The 21,616-nt window shown below is 41.3% G+C and overlaps 3 protein-coding genes across 3 annotated transcripts; all 3 read right to left on the reverse strand.

Moving 5' to 3' along the window:
• Positions 1 to 8,853: 8,853 nt before the first annotated feature.
• On the reverse strand, positions 8,854 to 12,870 carry ptrh1 (peptidyl-tRNA hydrolase 1 homolog). The gene is made up of 5 exons (XM_080766365.1): positions 12,403 to 12,870; positions 10,331 to 10,550; positions 9,830 to 9,929; positions 9,702 to 9,747; positions 8,854 to 9,178 (listed from the first exon to the last, which is right to left on the reverse strand). The coding sequence occupies exons 1-5, from the start codon at positions 12,583 to 12,585 to the stop codon at positions 8,909 to 8,911; spliced, it is 819 nt and encodes a 272-aa protein (XP_080622491.1). The 5' UTR covers positions 12,586 to 12,870; the 3' UTR covers positions 8,854 to 8,908.
• Positions 12,871 to 13,412: 542 nt separating this feature from the next.
• On the reverse strand, positions 13,413 to 14,829 carry LOC308317247 (natterin-3-like; the record flags this gene model as incomplete). Its single annotated transcript, XM_080766106.1, has 2 exons — positions 13,413 to 14,494; positions 14,715 to 14,829. The coding sequence occupies 2 exons, from the start codon at positions 14,827 to 14,829 to the stop codon at positions 13,413 to 13,415; spliced, it is 1,197 nt and encodes a 398-aa protein (XP_080622232.1).
• A 4,358-nt stretch (positions 14,830 to 19,187) lies between these two features.
• On the reverse strand, positions 19,188 to 20,777 carry LOC308316982 (natterin-3-like; the record flags this gene model as incomplete). The annotated part of the gene is made up of 2 exons (XM_080765772.1): positions 19,188 to 20,299; positions 20,684 to 20,777. 2 exons carry the CDS (start codon positions 20,775 to 20,777, stop codon positions 19,188 to 19,190), a joined length of 1,206 nt encoding a protein of 401 aa, XP_080621898.1.
• Positions 20,778 to 21,616: the final 839 nt, after the last annotated feature.

The raw sequence follows: 21,616 nt of genomic DNA on the forward strand, positions 1-21,616 counted from the left end.
CATCCCTGGGCGTCTCTCAGTCATGTGTCTACAGCTAGTGAAAGCAGGGGAGAGAGGGCTAGCCAAGCAAACTGCGTCACACAACAAACACTGCAGCCAAAGAGTGCATACACACAAGCTATACACACGCGAAAATAGTGTTAACAATACAGCTCGTAAACATACCAGCAGGCATACAAAGGAGCCATTCCTCATCCCCAGTGATTGAAGGCCAAACTTGACAGGCAACATTTGTGTTACGTTCATTTTTTTTGCAACAGTGTGTGCATGTGTATATATGTGGGTTTTGTACAACAGAACTCACCAGTCAAACCCCACATTTGGAAATTGACATTTCTAGGAAGTGAAGGTTGACAAATTATGTGGAATGGAGGGCGATGAAGCGAGGTGTTGGGTGGTGCTGTTGGTTCCATGTCATGAATACCGCTACCCTAAGAACAATGCACTGCAAAATAGACCCATATGGGCCAATTTTACAGTGTCGATATACCACTGCTTATACTGACTATGCACAAAATGACGTGCAGCATGCCATTTCACGTGCAGATGACAAGCACACACACATGCAAATTCTACATTTTGTCACATATCGGCCTCTTGCGGGCATGATCGCCATGGCTCTCCGACATCCTTCTAGGTATCTCAGACAACTCCTTCGGCCCTATCTAACGTTGCTACGCACGACTAAAGGATGCTGCCGGAGGGATGAGGGAGGGAGGGAGGGAGGGCGCGATGTGACGTCAGCTCTGTGATGCTCCCACACCCCCTCCTCCGCCTGCGACCCAACCCCTCCCTCCGCTCCATCCTCCCTGCTCCTGCTCTGTGGTGGTGGTGGTGGTGATGGTGGTGGCGTGTCACCCACCGTGATGACAGGGAGCCGCGGTCATGTGACCAGGGTTTTGGAGGGGACATGAAGGAGGAAATGAGTGACCCGGATCAGAACACAGCAGGACAAGACGGACGAGTATAGCCAACTAGCGGCAGACAGGACCAGACCTGCTGATTGGCTAATGGAGGTCATGAAAGAGGAAAGAGCATGGGGCTGTGTACACACAGCGCCATGTCCATGTCTACAATCAGAGCTGTATTCTATACTATCTGTATTTCTCTCACACACAATTCTCAGGCTGCAGGTGTATGTATGGTAGCTGAATGTTGTAGCTGAATGTATTTGCATTCTGCACTACCTTTGTTTCTCTCTTACACAATCCACATGGGCGCCCAATATTACCCTGGCCTGTGCTTTCCTTTTCACATACTGTATGCAAGAGAGTGGATTAGAGGTGGTTGTTGTTATGGATATAGTCTATACTCTTATTCCTCATATTACTGGTGTGGAAGTCAAATCCTCCTGTTAATCTATCTCTGTGAGTAACCAAATGAATCAAATTTGTACTCTTAGAGTTACACCTGGATAAATTAACAGTGAGGCTTGTACTGTGCAGGCACTGTGTGCTACAGATACATAGCACACAGTTATATACGTTACGAATATAAGACCCTTATTTACATTTATTTTTGAGTAGCCTACTGAATCATTAATTTTGTCTGCAGAATTACAGCTTGCAAAAACATTTTATAGGTAGGCCCCTATATGTAGAATTCAGGAATAAGGCCCTCTTTAAAATTAGGGGGGTGCAGATTTGTGTTGAAAATGGACTCCACATAAATCATATTTTATTGAAGATAAAGAAAGATATAATTGCAATTGTAGTTGTATGAATCATAACATGCAGACTGTAAAGGGGCAGGCAATACGTCTACCTTGTCAGTACATGCCAGCAAGGTTAAATGGTTGTAATGATCTCAAGTCATTACAAGTGTCTCCTAATTGCTTCCCTAAGATATCTTTCTCATCAATATTACTGTCAATACTGATCAATTGCTGGTCTAGGCATGCTAGACTCCATGAAACGCTTGTGCAGTAACATTTGCTGCCATTCAGTGTAATGAAGTAAAGCATTTAAACCTATATTGTTTTCAAATGACAATTTTTGAGCAACCAATTTGAGGCAGGAATACAATAATGTGCACACTAGTATGTGTTCATTTACAGTCAGGATATTACTGTGTGTAAGTCAGTATAAAGGTCTGCTTTCTAGTTTCTACAGTGTGTCTCATGTCTGTTGTGTGTATGAAATTCTCCTGTTGTCCTAAATTCTGTAGGTCTCTGAACTATAATATGTTCATGTGGATTTCAGTGTGTCTCTGCACCTTGTCATGACTTGAGGGACAAAATATTACATGAATGAAGTGATTCTGATTGTGATGTGAAGATTCCTTATTTGTGACTCTTTTTTATACAGAGACAGTCATGGCGGCAAGACTAACTGTTTGGGAGAGGAGAGAAACTGATTAAAAAAAAAAAAAAACATTATCCAAAATGAGTTGACAGGCACAGGCAGACTCTTCACATACTAGAGCATGTCTGAAATAACTGAAATTGACATGTAAATACGAAATAAATGCTTAAACATGTAGCTAGGTGTAATGTTTGAGTCCACAGAAATGAACCTTTCAAGCCTGTTTCCTCACTGTTTTCCGCAAGACATTACTCTATAAGCCATATCTCCAAAACTGGTGGGTCAAACTGAACAACCAATATGTCAGTTTGAAGTTATATGATTCCCTGCTTTCATATGGTCACATTTGGTGTGGTTCTGTTCGAAACAAAATAGTGGCTGACCAGTTCGATACGTTTCAACTTGGGTGGTGAGAGAGGAGACTGTAATCCACCATCACCATTATGAGATGTAATGATCTGAACATGGCTGCTGAACTTCCAGATTCTATACTGCTTCCATACTCTTGGCAACATGCTGAGAGGGATTACAGAGAATGTTGGCAAGCTAAATGAGTCAGAGAAGACCAAAGCATCATTCAGAACTCAGATGATACTCTGGTGTGAAAATCAAACAGATCCCTGTCCCAAGCCAAGAGGACAACAATAGCTCTTATTTGGTGCACACAGTGTCATTGCCTAGGACCAATTCTCTTCTGATTACCATGGGCACATGCTGCACTATAAAATCCTCAGTGTTTATTTAACCATGAGCGTAAAAAAGAAAAGACACAGGGCTGTCTATAGGTCAATTTTTATACCCTCTGAGTGAAATTAAGACCAAGGATTTTTACAACCACAACCTGCTGGATTATTTGAATTACTGTCAATGCTGGGAGATGCTCATCCAACAATAGCCAAAATATTGAGAGAGAGAAATCAACAAAATGTGACCCCTTCCTACAGGATTGCTAACAAAAGTCAAACTGGATGGATGGATGGAGTCAAGATCAGTGGGGAAATCAAATGTTTTGTTTTTGAAGTTCTTTTCTATAACTGAAGGCACTAAGTTATACAATAGTAATAGTTGTCTCTGTACATAGTTTTTTTTATATTTTTTTGCAATGTAGCTCTTCTTTTTCTCCTAAATGATGTGTTGCTTTCAACTATCAATTCAAAACAGATGAATAGTATGGTGGCTAACTAACTGCTAACTGCATAAACATTCACATCATCAGTTATGGCGGAATTAAATAAAATTGGATAATAAAATGCAATGTTGATTTGGAAACTATACTATGCAATATAATTTGTCAACGAAAAATAATGAAAACAGACTATAAGACCATACAATAACTTAAGAAAAATCAAAATTGATGCAGTCATAAAAATAAAATAAAAACAATGGTCTGCTGAATTTAGTTTGAGCCCCAAAAAATACCAAACAGAAAATGATGCTTCTATAATGACCATTAATTCTTTATTATTCATCAACACTGGAGTAAGAAGTACAAACGAATTCCCTCTTTATTGGCTTGTAATGGTATCCTTTATCAAAGGATAAAGTGGGTGAAAATGTCACGGTTTGTTAAACAAAATTAAAATGATACATTCCTTAAGAATTATGCAAATTATAATCCTAAAACATCACAAAAGGCGCCAACAAAAGCAGCACCAGTGTAGCGACAATAAACCCATCCTTGCCGAGGGGCAATCGAAAGTGGGATGAAAAAGAGAACGTTACAGATTGCAGTTGGATTGGGCCTACTTTGGCAAATATTAGTTTCACTTCAACAATTTAGAAAAGTGTAGCTTCTAAGATACTTAATTATCATGCTTTGATATGGCCTCCTGTCTATAGGCTTATACACTATTTGTATTTCTTTCCCCAAAAGTGGTTCTTTGACTCCCTTAACCAAAAATTTGGTCCAGGAAAGGCCTGTAAATTAGCCTGCACAGCCTGAAGGGACACCTACAGAAATCAAAATCAATGGTATATGCGGTACATTTACATAAAATGTGTTTGTACGGCGGTGGGAATCGAAAAATAAAAATGTAATGATTAACATGCAAAAGACATCAATCAACACAAGCTATAGTGCAGAAGTCAAGGAACGTCCAGCAACAGATGTCCAGGCACAATTCTCGGTTAGTGTTTGAAATTTCACAAGAATTGCGTTTGGACAATCAGCTGCGAGGGCTCAAAAGATCGGAAAAATGTATCACGTTTACATTTATCTTCTTTAGAGAAGCCTAGAGCTCGTTGCCCATTTTCTCCATCATGCAGACTTGCAGTATATGCTATAGCCTACACTTAAAATTTCCCTGGATCAATGGTGCCAAGCTGAAGTCAACTTTATGTTAAACAATTGTCTAGACTCTTCTGTTCACATCAGATGATATTAGTCGTAGAATATTCGTCAATTCTAGTCACCAATGTGTGTACATTCTAATCTCAACAACATTAATCGAAACATTTAGATCAAGTAGCTTTATGTGTAGCCTGATTGTCTATTTTTAAATATGCCTACAAACCTAAAATAACTACATAACTTTTTCGTTATTCAGAAGTATAATGTTTGACATTAGAATGGTCCAGGCTATACTTTCTCTCGCATCTGCGCAGGAATACAAGGAATACACTTTCAAACGATGCTCATCAAACTCCTTTCCTCCTGCGTTTCGCCATCTGCACCTGTAAGACGCATCTTCTTGTAGTTTCCACCGTATCAACGGCCACGTAGAGGACATTCAAACTAGAGTTTAAATCCCCCTAATAACACAAACTATCACCCCTCAGTTGTGTTTAGTCTTCACATTCAAATGTTCGCACACTGCAAAAGGAGAACATCTTCCACGCTGATGATGACGCCAGGCAAGCCCTTTAGGAAAACGGTTAAAACGCATCATGATGCACCTGCTCCTCCATAGTTCCCCGGCAAAAAAATCCCTCTTGTACTCCAGCTTGTAGCAGAAAAAGGGATAAGACGCGCAACCAAAAAAAGGCAAAAACCGAGAGAAGTCGTGGCTCCCCTCCTCGACTGGTTATTGATAGGACGGTAGACTACATGGGAATGGCCACTGGCTTACTATTCCCCAGCCAAAGGGCTTTTCTTGGGCTCCGCTAACAATAACGGTGTTACCGAGATGGACGGCGAGAGGGAGTGGGGACGGTCTTCTCTTGGTACAGAATTTGAATAACACCACGGGGTGATAAATGCCCATTGTGCTGAAGAAGTAATGAATCTGCACTGTCTCTGATAGCAGCACACACACACACACACACACACACACACACACACAAGCCAGCAGCTGCGAATGAAGGACCAGCAACCCTCTTAAAGACACAACAGTCTTATTTTCCTCTCGCAGGCAATTACAATCAAAACACTGTTAACCTTCCAAAAAACGTATTGTCCACACTAAACGTCGTTTTCCTTTTCTGTTGTGCTATACTAGGGGGGGCAGGACGAAGAGACAATTAGGCTATGCATTATAGGCTTAATGTTAACAAACTTAAAACAAATAGGTCTATAGTTCAAGTCAAGTATATGTATAGCTTATACTTATATCATGTATAGCTAGATTCAAGTAGGCCTATTTCAAAACAGGAAATAGGACCTAATAGAAATACATTATTTTATTTTTTTACTTTATTATTATTATTATTATTATTATTATTATTATTATTATTATTATCATTATCATTATCATTATCATTATCATTATCATTATCATTATCATTATCATTATTATTATTATTACAGAAGGCTGACAATCACTTATAGAGGCCAGCATGATTTCATTAACTTTATAATAACCAAACGAAATGTAGGCTATATCAAGAATTTATAATCTGAAAATACACTACAAGCCAAGGCCATGATTAAGGGTCATCTCGTGGCTCATAACCAACCCATTCCCACTCCCACCCCACGAGGAAACCGCTCAAGTTTTCAACTCCCATCTTAGTTGCGTTTTAGGCCTGTATAGGCTACTTCTACAGCTATGCACGAATTTAGCACAAAAACATTATTTGGATATATACCCTCAACCCCACCACCACCACACCCCAAACCCCTTTAAAAGGCTATATGCACACTGTCAATAGGCCTGGTTATATAATAATATGCAATATTATTAACGGGGAACATGGCAGTCGGACTCATTTTAAGGGTTAAAAGAAAAGACATTTTCAGGTCTATAGGCTCTTTCCATTTTAAATGGTTCAGTGATCCCCTCCACTGCTGCACTCAATGGTATAGTGAGAAGTGAGTTAACATTTCCGTTGCTGGGAGCATCTTCTCACGTTGGATGCTCATTTGCCTCTTAAAGGGCCTGCCCGCTGCTGCCTTTTCATGGCCCTGGAAGAATAATTTAGTGCGGGAGGCCCACGATCACCAGAGATTATGGCTATGAAAAGGGAAAGGACGCGTTATTAATGCTTAGTCATCGGAAAAGCGAATGAGAACGGATTCCCAGGGGACTTGATTCACTGTTAACTTATGGGCATAGCATACCCTACTCTGTGGTGTGGCATGCAAAAAATACTAAACTATAGGCCTATATTTGTTATTGGAGAAAATGAAGAGTGAGGACGTAACATCACATACAATGTCTTTAAATATTTTTTGCAACATTTACTTATGCAATCTTTACAACGTCGTGCGCCTGATCTCAGTAAACTTGAGATGGAACGAATCACAGCGGCTCAACATCGATTGACAAAATAGGTCTCCGTCTCCATATAGCTCGATGCAGGATGTCACGTCTGACCTGATGTCGTTTGTATAGCAAGGTACTTGTTTCTGCGCACTTACATCTGTCACTGTGTCACACATTGTGGGTTTAACCTTATCTCGCAGGCTACAACACAAAACAGGGTAGGTACCTTGTTAACACATGCAGCGAGGTTGCTAGGTAGCCTATAGCGGTTTGGTGACAGCAAGACTCGAGCAATGATCTTGCAGTTCCACCACCTCCTACAATACAACATGTTCATGGCTCTATACTGTCTGAAAATAATAATCTTGAATTACTGGGGATGGGGTCAGTGGGTGAGGGTATAGCCTATTCAGACTGGTGACTTTCAAAATTCATATTTAAGAAATCTTAAATGTGTGCATGCATGTTTGTGTCCACTGATGATAGGCTATTACTATTCTAACCGGTCACCCTCATTGAAGTCCGTGGGGCCTTCATTGTGTGTTCATGGAGTTAGCACATCTGTGAGCTTTCGGGAAGACCCCCCACTGGGTCCATGTTAGTGCATGAGCTATACTGGGGTGGATGAGTGGGAAGGGGTTGGGGGGGGTTACCCAGGCCATTCCTGAATAAATTTAGGGCCTTCACTATAAGCCTGGTGTCCAGCCCCATTGCTCACCTTTGACCCCTCTAGAGAGAAGTTATTGAAGGTCCTAGTGAATCCTCCTAGGCTGACCAGTCAGCGAGGGCTGGGAAAGTTCCCCAATGGGGCAAAAGGTTTGCTCAAGGGGGTCATAGCAGAGAAAGCCAGAGGTTCTAGGCAGGGGTGGGGGGTCTGTCAAAGTGGAGAAACTCCCTTTGAGCCTAGCTCTCTCCCCACGTCCACAAGTGTGTTCCTGTCGCCATTGTGACTCTGAGCTACAGCAAGACAGAAGGCTTCAAACAAACCAGTTCTTAACAATGTTTGGTCCCTTTTGTTTCTGTCCTCCCTTTATCCCACTCCTCCATCGCAATCTACTGGCTCCTTTGTATTGATTTTCCCTTTCTCTGGGCCAGCCTCTATCTGTAGTTTTATATGCTCTTTTCTCAGTTTTTGTTTGCCCTTGTATTCACTGCAGTGTGAGAACGCTTTACACTTCTTGACTGGATGCAACTCATTAAAGACACTTAATTGATGAAGAGTGTAATTAGTGTGACAATCAGAGGGTGAGATCAATATGTTTTTGCCAAAGAACACATCACTGAGGACAAGGCTAAGAGAGTGGCATCTAAGGAGAACCCTATGTAGCAGTGACAACAAAATGGAAGGAAGGCGCAGGCTTGTTATTGACTTTTAGTCGATGAAAAGAAAAAAAATCACCTACTATGCAAGCAAGAGCAGCTGTTTTTGTCTGGCTTGCTTCTTCATTCAAGCACCTTGGGAGAATGGTGGCGACATTGTGATGCATCATGACTCCTATTTCCTTCCTTAGAACACATTATGGACTTTGCTATACTCTTTGTTAGACATCTTAAATGTATATCAGGGAGAAGTTCACAGATTATAAAACCAAAACCATCCCCTTATAGAAAATACATAGCGCCCTTGCTAGATAGGGAAAAAAATCCACTTCAGGAAATATGAATAACTATGCATCATACTTCAACTCACATTTTACACCTCAAATACAGTAAAATCAGGTGTGTAAAAGAGTGACAGGCCCCTCAGAGTGAGTGTGAAAATTGACTCTTCGTGCAGAGTATTAAATGTAAGTCTAAAAGATGGATTCAAACAATCAATTCTCATCATACATTTATACTCCAGTGTCCATTGTCAGAAAGACTTCAAATTGGAGCATATAGCACATAAATAACAATCACTTTACATGTTTTGTTGAGGCAGTTATGTTTTAATAGTCCCAAAGTCTAGTGTCTATTTAAATCTCAGCTTTGAACTAGGGTTGCTTCCTTGTCTGGAGAGGCTGAGTTTTCCCTTGTTTTCCTTTTCTTCTGTGCTGCTTGTCCTCCACCTGGTGGTGAAGAAGGGGATTGCATGTCTACTTCCACGAGCCTGGAGAGGAGAAGGTCAACACTTTGTTCCAAAACTCCACTCAGGACCTTCTGCTCCTCATGGGAGAACCGACCCAGAACATAGCGGTCTACTGGTGTTTTACTGGATGGTCTGCCAATTCCCACTCGCAATCTGGGCATCACCTAGAGAGGAGAAAAGCTGTAGTCTTTGTAGTTTACGGCATTCAACAAACGTCATTTTTTATCATTTTAATAATTACTACAGTTTGTGTAGACAGGAATATAATACAGCATATAACCAGCTCAGTGGCCGTGTCGTTAGTTAGAGACTGGGAGGTGGGGTTAGATCCCCGGTCAAGTCATACCAAAGACTCGCAACAATGCCTCCCTCAGCATCAAGGGTTGCATTGAGGGTAAGTCCCTGTGACATACTAGCATTATGTCCAGCCAGGGGGGTGTACTTGTACATCAAGCTGCCTCATGCTACAGACCTATGGGCCACATGGCTCGGCAAGGCATATACATATAATACAGAAATGTACACAGTTAAGATTCCTGCACAATCATCAATGCACAACCCTGTTGAATATGCATATACTCACACGTGAGTAAACTACTCACAAACAAATTCACATTGAGCATCATTGACACTTGGACAGACATATAAGGCAACAATAATTATATCAATAGTGGAGGGGCTTCTTACATCTGTCTGAAGACAGTCCAAGCAGGATCGAACGCCGTTATGGCCCCTGCAGAAAGAGACATCTTGAGGTCAGAATAATGATTATGCAGACAATTGAGGTAAGGACATAAATTTGTTAAGAAACACACCCGGCGCTTCCTCCATTTTTGAAAGCTATCTTCCCAAGAGGTTTGTCCAGATCATCATGGATGAGCAGTATGTCCTCTGGCTTGATTCTGTATTTCCCTGCTGCAATGTAGAGTAAACTTGGTTAGTTTAGGGGAAATTCAAATTCCACTCCATTTAATTGATTTTAAACCAAATTAGGTTTTTTTAACCCCCCACCTCTAATTATTTATTTAGCTTTTGTAAAATGTCCGCAACACAAACATTAAACGCCATTGACAATGAAGGGAAAATATACGTAATCTTGTCCCCACACTTCTCATATTTGCCATCGACAATGAAAGGAGATACATTTGTGGCAACAGGCATTCTGATTGGCCAGTATGAAATGATACATGATGATGTACGATGACAAGAGCACCCCTCACTTCACACGGGTGATTTTTCACTCTTATTTGCGATCAGGCAGCAGACAACTGACCATCATTGCACACAGCTGCAACTACGTCAGCCTCTGACCTCACCTGCTTTGGTCACTGACACTCCATTGACATTCATCAGCAGCTTAGGACGAAGCAGCACCACTTGGGTATCCTGGATATCTGAAACAATGACCTCACCAGACACGTGCTTGTCACGATGCCAACAGTCAGCCACCCCGAGCCTGGCAGCGAGCGCACCAAGTACAGCCATGCCCACGCTGTGCCGGGAACCTTCCATGCCAGTGTTACCCAATCCTACAACCTGCCAAAACAGATTACAGGACAACACACAGTAGAGGAACATATTTCATAGTGCTTTTTCTTTTGCAGGTCCATATAGTGAAGTTGCTGGAACCCCAGTAAAACTATGCCTTGCACTTAACCTAACCTTATTCCTAAATGTAACCTCAGTAAAACTATGCCTAAACCTAACCTTATTCTTAAATGTAACCTCAGTAAAACTATGCATAAATCTAACTGTTGTGAATTATCTCATGCTGTCTGACTGGCAGCCTCTGGTGGACATTCCCCATTCCCTGCATCCACAATCACACATGTGTTTGCCATTACACCACTCAACTCACTAGCCAATCACAGTCTAGGTGTGCCACATATAACCCTCACTCATTCCACACTCCTCACAGGCAACATGCAGAACCTGCGCTCACTGAGTACTCCACACACAACCACTCACTTCCTTGCAGCCATGACAAACGTAAGCCTTGTTCCCCTGTCTCTGTATTGACTTGACATATTCTATGCTATGTTGATCACTCTGCCATAATACTATGATTGTTCACATATGTTTATGTTCTAGTGTATATTTGATCTACTTGTTATTCATATGGTCCTTTATTGTCACGCTATAGCTAATGTGTATTCTATTCCTTATATCTTGCTTGTAGAAACCATGGCTCACCGAAGACAATAAACTACTATTCTGCTGAAATATACCTTGGTGTCACTGTCACATACCCTCTCTCTGACCGGAGAAACTTGGGTGGTCAGCTCATAGTCCACAAATAACCAGCACAGAATATTTATTATTCCTAAACTTAACCTCAGTAAAACTATGCCTAACCCTAAACTTATTCCTAACCTTAACCTCAGTAAAACAAACATACGAATACAAGAACCATTGGGAGCGAGCGGTCCGTGAAATAAATGTGGGCGACTGTGTTTGGGGGCAAGCCTAAAGGCTCATTCATAGTCTGGATTTTCGGTGGTGAGGTGACCACCGAACTACAACATGACGTCACGAGCCGTGGTGAAGAGCAAACCACCGCCCTTCTCTCTGTTTTTACTCACCACCGCTCAACGTTATTTCAGCTCTGGTGGTCACCTCACCACCGAAAATCCAGACTCTGAATGAGCCTTTACCCTACACTTAAATGAAAATGGGTGTGGCATAACACAATTTAAAGTTACATGTCCAATCAGTATAACTCGTTAAAGCCTTCATCATCTCCCCACATCATTATCACTGCTGTTGTATGCTACTGACTCACCTGCCAGTGAGGAGCCCCAACCGGGAGGACGTAGGGCCTTTGTCCCACTCCTAACAGGTGCAGTCCCAGGCCCCCAGCCCAATATCACACCTTCCCTAGTAGCCGGATGCACCATTCGAACCCACAAACTCTGGCTTCTGGGTACAGGGCTGGGACTTTACCACTGCACCACCCAAACGTGTGATTATTTTTATGCAGTAATGGACTTTTTGTATTCTTTGTATACTATTATTTTCCCCCTTATAATTAGGCCTATAATTAAAAGGTCTTAAAAGTCCTTGTCGCTTCACTGTCATCTGGGGACCCACACCGGGGGTCCCGACTCCCGAACCACAGGTTAGAACCCCCATGGGGGTCCCGACCCATAGGTTGTTAACGCACAGTACAGTCACACAGACCGTCTAGTACTACAGTGGTGCCTACCGTGCTGTAGTATGTTCCCTCAGCTCTACAGAATGAGCGTAGGGAGAGGGCACATATGGGGCTAGCTAGCTGTAGTAGTGTTAGCCCAATGCCCAAACATTTAGACTCTCGTAGAGGTTAAAAAAACCCACAACGAGAGTCTAAATGTTTGGGCTAAAGTAGTGTGTACAAAGTGTCACTTACCAGTCTCCTCCGAGAGTGTATTTCTGCTTCGCAGCCCATCACTGGAGTGAACGATGCACTCAGCAAAGCTCGGTTTATCACTCTTGATAAAAGTCGCCTCATTGTGGCAAAGTTCAACAGCTTCTTGAAAAAGTGTGATATACAGATGCAAAGTTGACTAAAAGTTGTGGTTTTGGTTGTCATAACGACATTCACAGAGTTCCCACGGCCATGCCCATTCTAACTGTAAAGAGTAATGTCTCTGCAATCTGTATTGTAGCCTGATTGTAATTTGTAGCACCATATATAGCTAGTTTACTGTAACTGTACCATACCATTGATATCTAGGAACAGCTCATCATCAACAAGCCATCCCAATTAACGTACGGTATAATGTGGCTAAAATTTGTTTTGATAAATGGCACTATCGGATATAAATGGTTTCAAGTTAGTAAAAAAACAAAATACCAGCTAGCCAACAACACCGACCTTTCCATTAAAAGTCAACGAGTACATTGCAGAGAGTACATATGGCCGATCTCCCACTACTTTTACATAACAGCGACATCTGGCTTGGAGGTGTAAAACTGCAGTTGGACTCAGTCAGTACTAACCCCACCATTTCTGTTCAGTGTAGTAGAGTAGAGTGGATGAAACTAAATGTTAACCAAGCATGAAATTACTGTTCCACTGTGGCAAGATCCAGTAGTAACCAGACATAAATTTCATTTATATTGATCCTATAAAGGTATAGCGAAAATAATACAATGGTGAACGATATAGTTATAGGAATCTTTATAGTTAAAGTGCTCACTCAGTGTGACTGGCACCAGTGGTTTCTTTCTAAATTGGCCTTAAAAAAACAATCTGATCAGCATTTGTAAAATGTGCTATATAAGTTGGATTGGATAAAATAAAATAAAACGACGAATGAACAATTCTGCTGTGACACATTTATTTATGAGGTTTATGCTTGGTGTTACTCTAAAATGGACATTTTAAGTTCATGGTTCTTTCAGTGAATTTCTGCCTCAGTCATCACTGGGGTAGCATGGAACAGCATCAGTGACCGGCTGACATCGCTCCACCACCGCGTTGATCTCCCCGACTCTCACACCATCGTACGTTCCCGTGACAGTGGTCCAGCGGGTGTCACTGTTGTGGTTGGTGCGGCTCAGCCTGCCAGTGAAGGGGATGTCCGCCATCATTTTCCTCCCATCCATCCTCACGGCGCAGGAGTGGTTGGGTGGAACGAGAAGCTCCACTGAGAGCGAGTGGCTGATGGATTCCACCATGGTTGTCCCCTCTTTGAAGGTCACGGTCTGCTCCTTTGAGAAGTCCACAACCCCTGGTCCCAGGATGGGCACCTTGGCATTCATGGTGCTCACGGAGCCGTTTCGGGTTGCCCTCCCGATGTCCCAGGTCTTCTCCACGGTGCTGGTCTTCTCCAGACTGACCTTCTTCTCTACGCTGATGCACTCCAGGTTGGTGACCCTGGCCAGCTGCAGGGTCTCTGGAGGGTGGTGGAAGACCTCCATCTGATCGATACCGTACTCCACGTGAGAGATGTGCTGGCTGTAGCTGTCCCTGTTCATGGCCAGGACCCGGTAGCTTTTATACCAGTACTCATCGCCCTCCCAGGGGAGGAAGAAGGCCTCATGTTTGGTCACGACTTTGCCAAGACCGTACTTGTTTTTGCCCACGAAGATATCCACATCAGGACACGTTCTGACTGCAAATCTGGGGACAGACCCATATGAATCTTCAACCCACTCAAGGAACTCAAACTGGTCCACATTGACCAGCACCTCAAACTTGGAGGACTTGTATTCATGATCAGCGAAGGGGTACTGACAGAAGTCACCGTTCCTGGGAGTGTAGAAGCCAGCCTCACAGTTGACTTTGCACACATAGTCAGTGCGCTCGGTGTAGCCATTGAAGATGGAAACGGCGCCTTTTGGAAGAGAGCCTTCCCATTTGACCCATTTAAGGTTTTCGTTCTCACCAAACATGGGGAAGGATAAGGAATCTGAGTCCATCTCTCTCAATTTGGCTGGTTTACTTCTATCCAGAGACGGAGCAACATCTTCTAACTGGGGGTTAAGCCAGGGCTCTATATGACAAGAGAGAAAACATCTAACTTTAAATAGTGGTATTTTATAACAAAGGATGGACAGACGGACGGGCAGACAAAGACATATACGACAAAGACATACGTATAGTCACACACACACACACACACACACACACACACACACACACAAGAATATGGATTCTGGTGTACAAGTGGTTAATTAAGATATCAACACTTCTATATCCTTTGTTTGACTTACTGTTGAGGGTTTGCTCATCTCCCTCCAGCTGTGAGATGTAGAGCAGAGGGTCAGAGAGCAAAGCTGGACTGCAGAGCTGCAGGACTGCCAAGAGGACGGAGACACACCACCTCATCTGGACACATGGATGGGGAACACACTCATTTATACTTTGTCACCTTGTAATAATCAACTACTGTAAAGCCAAACATATTTCCATCAAAATAAATATCTATATACTAGTACTGTATAGGCCTACATGCCGTGGTGGACTGTAACAAAGTACATTTACTCGCGTACCACACTTTAACATTTTAAATGTATCTAATTCTACTAGCTAGTATTTGTATGTATATTTATTATTTTCACACTACATTTATGTATGTATGTACTACCACTACATTTCTAGGAAGGGAGAAGGTACATACCACTATAGTTCTGTTATTTGAAATATTGTGAAAATAACAGATATACAAGCTCACAACAGACCATTTTGAAAAATGTATAGATTTTCACAAAGCAAGATATTAAAATAAATGTACTTTGTAATTTGTACCTTTGAATAATTCCACTTTTACTGAAGTAGAAATTTGACTGAGCAACTTTGAATAATATTTGATCTATACTTTGATGTTGAGTACTTTGTCTACATGATTGGAGACCTTTTGCCTACATCTGTAACTGAGAAGGGGAAGAAAATGGAATTTGTATATATAATATAGGCTATTACAATAAAAAATAAATGTAAGAAATTGGTTAATGAGTTTTTCTACATACAGTAGTTATATACTGCATGTTCCCATTACAAGAGTCCTACAGTATATTAGGTCATCACCACTGACACAAGTGAAGTACAACAGATGTACAGTGGTATTTTATATTGGTGGCTTTGATGCAGGAACATATTTTTCAACCTCCACAGTAAGAGTCTCTAAACACAATGACACAAGAATACCATTAACCTTGCCTACAACGCATGGTGCCAAATTAGATGGCTTTATACATAATCAAGTCAGTAGTTTTATTGATTTTGTATCAGTTCTAGCCAGAAACAGGCCATTATGTTTTTCAGTCAAAGTCAAGCTTTAAGAATGTTTTATGGTGATGTTTTCAGATCCAGCCCAATTTAGATTATCAATCAAGACTTGACATAACCACATATATAGAATCATACTGCAGAGTGAATCGTAATAGCCACCACTTCATTCAATATCCAAGTGTAAAGAAGGTGCTTTACCTTGATAGGTTCCTCCTCCAGTGAGATGTCTTGCAACGTGCACAGAGTTTTAAACCTGTTTATTGCCCACAATAAACATCTAGCTCTAGGTGCCTCTTGGACTGTCCTGCTGCTTGTTATGAATAGAGTCCTGTCACAATTATTGCTATATCTAACTATTGTGGTATTGTTATACCTTTTCCACCATAAAAAGGAAATGCAATTCTGAATGGGCTGTCTGTAGTATTCTGTAGTATTTCACATCATTAACAGCATAAAAAACACTTTCCAAGTAGACATTGAATTACACATATACATTGTATATGCTAAGTAAGCTGTGTATCCCCAGAACCCAATAAATCAGTTTGTAAATAAATACATAAATACAAATACTGGTAAATAAAATAAAAAACATTTTAGATGCATTTTCTGGATGCGAATTGGCAAATCTAAAAAATTGGCAAATCTATTACAAGACACGTTAATGTCCAAAGTTCTGCCATTTTTATGTTGTTGAGGGGGTGAGACCGATACGATATTAGGACACAAATCCAAGATAGCAATTATTATATAGCATTATTAAAATTAAGATAATAATCATTATATTCATATTCAGAAATATAATTAAACACATTTCCCGCAGTATTATTATTATTATTATTATCTTACAAAGTGCTTTACATAAACAACAGAAATTCAAGAACACAAAAAAACAAATGTTACAAATAGACGATTACATGAATAGTAATAAAGTGATAAAAAATGGTCTGACTGAGAGGTTAACTGCATCTGCTCTTATCAGTGAGTCATTCATTATTAGTCATTAGCTGAGATCTTACATAACCACTGCCACTGCATTGATAATACCAGGTCTCATTGTGGGGATCGCTTTTGAAACTACCATTGTTCTCTATGGACAGACCTATCATAGATAAGCACTGATGTCAAGGCCAGCTGAGGACGTCTTTGTGACAGATAGGAATTATCAGTTTGTTGATGCATGAATGTGAACTCTGTGTTGGAATTTATATAGAGGTCTTTTACATTGATAGTCTCTCTCATCTCTGTCATAGTTATGTCATTAGCGCTTACACCCTTGCACATTCACATTCAGCTGACTGTGAATAGCTTTTAGCCATTCAATGTCAGTGTGATATTTGTCTGTACATTGAGTGCAGGCGCTGAATGTGAACAAGCAGGGATTTAGGGCCATTCAGTGGCCATCATCTGGTCTCTGCTGTTTACAATGAATAGATGAATATAATCATTATACATAGAAGGAAATTTCATCTTATAGTAGAGCATTATAAATACACACTATCCTGCAAGCTCAAAGATTTGTTGTCTCAGAGGTTGTTTATTGTAGAAGACAAAATGTAAGTTCCAACTTTATTTGTAGGAAAGCACATACCGGTATATGAACCTTTTTAGACTTTCATTGCTGAAGCTACTTATTTATAATATAATTCATAGTATAATAATTGTATAATAATTATAAATTAACTATTTTGTCAACTGTGCTGTTGTCTCACACAACACAATGCCAGTGTTTGAAAATTATTTTTGTTACAAAAAGTATTTGTAACAAAAGAAAAAAAAATCTGACTTCTCAGATATAGGACACTTGTCCCTTACAGTAACTGTACGTAGAGTAAGATCTGGTGAGGTGCATTAATAGTTTGCTGAAAAAAAGTTTTCTCCTCTCCTAACTGTAATACATGTGACACAGAAGTTGGTACATATACATTATACACATATGCTTTGGAAATGTACAAAGATACATGTGTTTTGGAATGAGGTGAAGAATGAGCTGGACACCTTGCTTGGATATAATTTGAACTTGTCACCTCTCCGCTCTCCAGTGTGTACTACTAGCAGATAAGGTATCCAGTGCAAGGACCAGACAAAACGCCAAATTGGTTGGAATACCGGTACTCTTATACATAGCGAGAAAGACCCAAGCTTTGGATTCATAGAGACGTTCCTACACTGGATGATTGGTACAAGGAGGTAATGACTGTGGTTCCTCTGGAGAAACAGACTTATCTCCTCCGTGATAACATGGAAGGGTTCACGTCACGAAGGTATGGGAACCAGTCTTAGATACAGTGGACCCTTCTAGACTGCGCTTCAATGTACCTTATTGAACGGTAGTTAATAACAAAGACTCTGGTGACCTGTAATGTACAATCATGTCAAGACTGTGGTGTACTCGTTTTGTCTTGTCTTGTTTTGTATTTAGTTTTTTGTCTGTGTAGTGTATTGTAATGTCCGTATTGTGGTTGTTTTCATATGTTGTGTTTATAAAAGAAAAATGTGTGGTTCTATATACATTGAATGGCGATTGTTCAGCTGTGAAATTTCAGAGCCTCAATAACAATACATTGGAAAAAAAGAAGAAAAAAAGATTTCTCCATCTCAATGAAAGTGCTTTTATGTGGGCCCCCAAAATCACCATATTGGCACCTATACTAATTAGGCATAGGGATTACCTGAATCAAGACAGCAAGGACTTTGTTTTGGTGCTATCCCTTTTGGAATAAGTATTTGACTGTACTCTATTGCTGTTTTTACATTTATGTGTGATAAACGATTCAATCAATCAATCAGTCAAAGGCCTACAAGGAATTATTTGTTAATTATTTTGACAGTTAAGAAATTAAGTAATTTTCTCCTTGACATAGAGAAAAATATGTTCATGCCTGTATTTCAACTTGTCTCAAATAATTACTGTAACTTACTTACAATAATTACAGTAGGCCTACTTATATTCCACCCCAAAAAAGGAAGAAAAAAATGCAACCACCTGTAGCCTATAGCTGGTTCAATATACAACAGCTAGACCTTTTAGAGAAGAGACCATGTTACTTGTGTTATGTTTATATATTTATAGATTGTAATTATTGCATACAAGGTATTAAATGGTCTAATTCCAACTCTCTCTGCTCTGAGTTAACTAAAGGGGACTGGGTATTTTCCCAACCATTCATATTTCATACAGATACATCTGTATCTTCTTTTACAATGACCTACCATTTATAATGTGTTGTTGTGAGGGTGGCGTATAGGCTATGAGTCATGAATGTACCATGGTTTTTGTTGTTGTCTTTTAATGAGAAGCACATTGAGATTGCTTTGTGTGAAATGTGCAATATAAAGAAATAGTAAACATAATTTTATTATTCCATACATTTATTGCAATATATATCACGGTGGCGAGCAAAATCTGCTTTTGCAACTCACTCATACTGAGTACTGTACATTACCCAACAGTCTTTTTACAGATCAGTGTCTTGAGGGCATGGCTTGGCATCGGCCACAGGCTCACAGCGGTCAATAACTGCCCGAACCTCTCCAATCTGCACCCCATCGTACGTGCCCGCAATGGAGGTCCACTGGGTCTCCCCATTGCGGTAGGTCCGACTGAGGCGGGCCGTGTAGGGGATGTCAGCCGTGATCTTGCGACCCTCCATGCGGACAGTACAGGAGTGGTTAGGTGGGACGGTCATTTGCACGGACACAGAGTGGCTCAGGGCCTCCACCATAGTGGTGCCTCTGTTAAACTGCAGGGTCTTCTCCCCCGTGAGCTCGATACCCGCGGAGCCGATGAGGGGGATCTTGGCGGTGATGCCACCGGTGACACCCAGCATGGTGGTGCGGCCGATGTTCCAGGTGGTCTCCACCTCAGTTGTCTTGGAGATGGTCACGGTCTTCACCACATTCTGGCACTCATTGTTAGTCACCCCAGAAATGCGCATAGTCTCCGGTGGGTACTGAAAGATCTCAACCTCATCAATGAAGTACTTGACATCAGAGATATGCTGACTATAGGCATCCCTGTTAATGGTCAGTACCTGATATGATTTATACCAGTACTCATCACCCTCCCAGGGGAGGAAAAAGGCCTCATACTGAGGTACCACCTTACCAAGTCCATATTTGTTTTTCCCCACATAGATGCCTCCTCCAGGGCAGGTCTTGGCGGAGTGTGTAGGCACCGAACCATGGGAATCTTCCTTCCACTCCAGGAACTCAAAGTTGTCCTTGTTGGTCAGGATCTCGAATTCGGGCGCATAGTACTCGCTGTCTCCATAAGGGTAGCGGCAGTAAGGACCAAGGCTTGGGCTGTAGAACCCAGCCTCACACCGGTATTTACAGACGTAGTCAGTGCGCTCAGTGTAGCCGTTGTAAATGGCAACAGCACCGTTGGGGAGGGAGCCGGTCCAAGTCAGCCACTCCAGATTTACATTGTCTGCAAACATGAAGGAGGTGTGCTCCATCTCTTGATCCTGCTGATCCTCAAACTCAGTGGGATTCAGGGGGCCTGGAACCAGTGTGTTACCACCCACTGGGGGAACCCTCCCCTGCAATTCTGGGTTCAGCAGGGACACTAGACAGAGACGACATGGCAGGGTGTTTCAATGTTGGAATAAAAGACAATTTAGCAATATCATTTAGCAATATCATTACCAAATATCATAATGCATTAGCAGGGGTCTTGAACAGGGGGTCCAGGACTCCAAGGGGTCCTCAGAGTTACTGAGGTCCTCCAAACTTTAGTGTGATAGGATCCTGAGAGGAGTGAGGGGAACATTAGCCATTAGCCATCTGGGGACAGAGTCGAGCCCCCACACACACAATTCTATACAATATGTAATGGGGGTCCCTGCCCTGTCCCTGGTCATCTCTCTCTCTCTCTCTCTCTCTCTCTCTCTCTCTCTCTCTCTCTCTCTCTCTCTCAGCTAAGGGGTCCCTGCATTAGAGGGTCATTTACCTCTTCTGTACTGTGAGCTCCGCCTCACAATGTCCTGCAGGCTGGCAGAGGCCAGCCCCAACATGGCTAAGAGCACCAATGCTGAAGGCTTCATCTATGGACAGGCAGAGTGAGAAAATCAGTTTTGATTATATTATTTTTCCATAGTCTTGCAATACACACACGTAGATTAAGGAAGCTAACCAGAATACCAATGTTAGGAAGTTGTTTGTCAAATGTCAAATGGTAGAAATCCATCTTGGCAATACTATATATTGAATTTGCCATTATAGGATGCCATCATTATGATGCCATCATATAGATGTTATTTTTAAGAATGATATTTAGTATTGCAATATTATGAACATTCTTACTTTATATTTTATCATAAACTACTAGTGTAAGGGAAGATCTGTCTATCCCAGTTACACTGCGTAAATAAGTTATTACAGAGAAATGTAACAATATTGACTCATACTGAATATTGACTTGTGGCATCCATAAATATTGAACACTTTTAAGTCATATTTCTCGGTTCCTATCTCTAGTACACCAAGCACATACCATTTTAATCACAGAGTTATAGAATTCCATTATCATATACACTGTCTCTCTCATGGGCCTAATACACACAACCCTGGCTAAAAATACATTGTACAGACAGTGCACTCACCGTTACAGCGGTCCCCTAGTGAGTCTAACTCTTGTCACCAGCAGGTTTATATAGTTGCTTTATGGCCAACTCATAAATCACAGCATACAACTCTCACTCTCTGTTCTGAGGTGGACCAATAAACATAGGCTACAGTGCATTTGTATAGATCATGATGGTCATGAAAGATTGTTCATGTTGATGCCTCTCAGGATTGGATCAGTGATTACTTGTTCACATAGTTTCCACTAATTCAAAACAACAAACATGGTATCTCTATCAAAATAAATGATTTGCATAGA

Source organism: Protomyctophum bolini (assembly GCF_963924005.1).
Source record: "Protomyctophum bolini genome assembly, chromosome: 6".
Classification (NCBI taxonomy): domain Eukaryota; kingdom Metazoa; phylum Chordata; class Actinopteri; order Myctophiformes; family Myctophidae; genus Protomyctophum; species Protomyctophum bolini.

Coding starts and splice junctions, on each gene's coding strand:
- ptrh1 (XM_080766365.1), bottom strand. CDS start 12,585: ATGACAACCAAAACCACAACTTTTAGTCAACTTTGCATCTGTATATCA. Junction 10,551..12,402: donor TACACTCTCGGAGGAGACTG/GTAAGTGACACT, acceptor CTGTTTTGGCAG/GTTGTAGGATTGGGTAACAC. Junction 9,748..9,829: donor AAAAATGGAGGAAGCGCCGG/GTGTGTTTCTTA, acceptor CTCTTTCTGCAG/GGGCCATAACGGCGTTCGAT.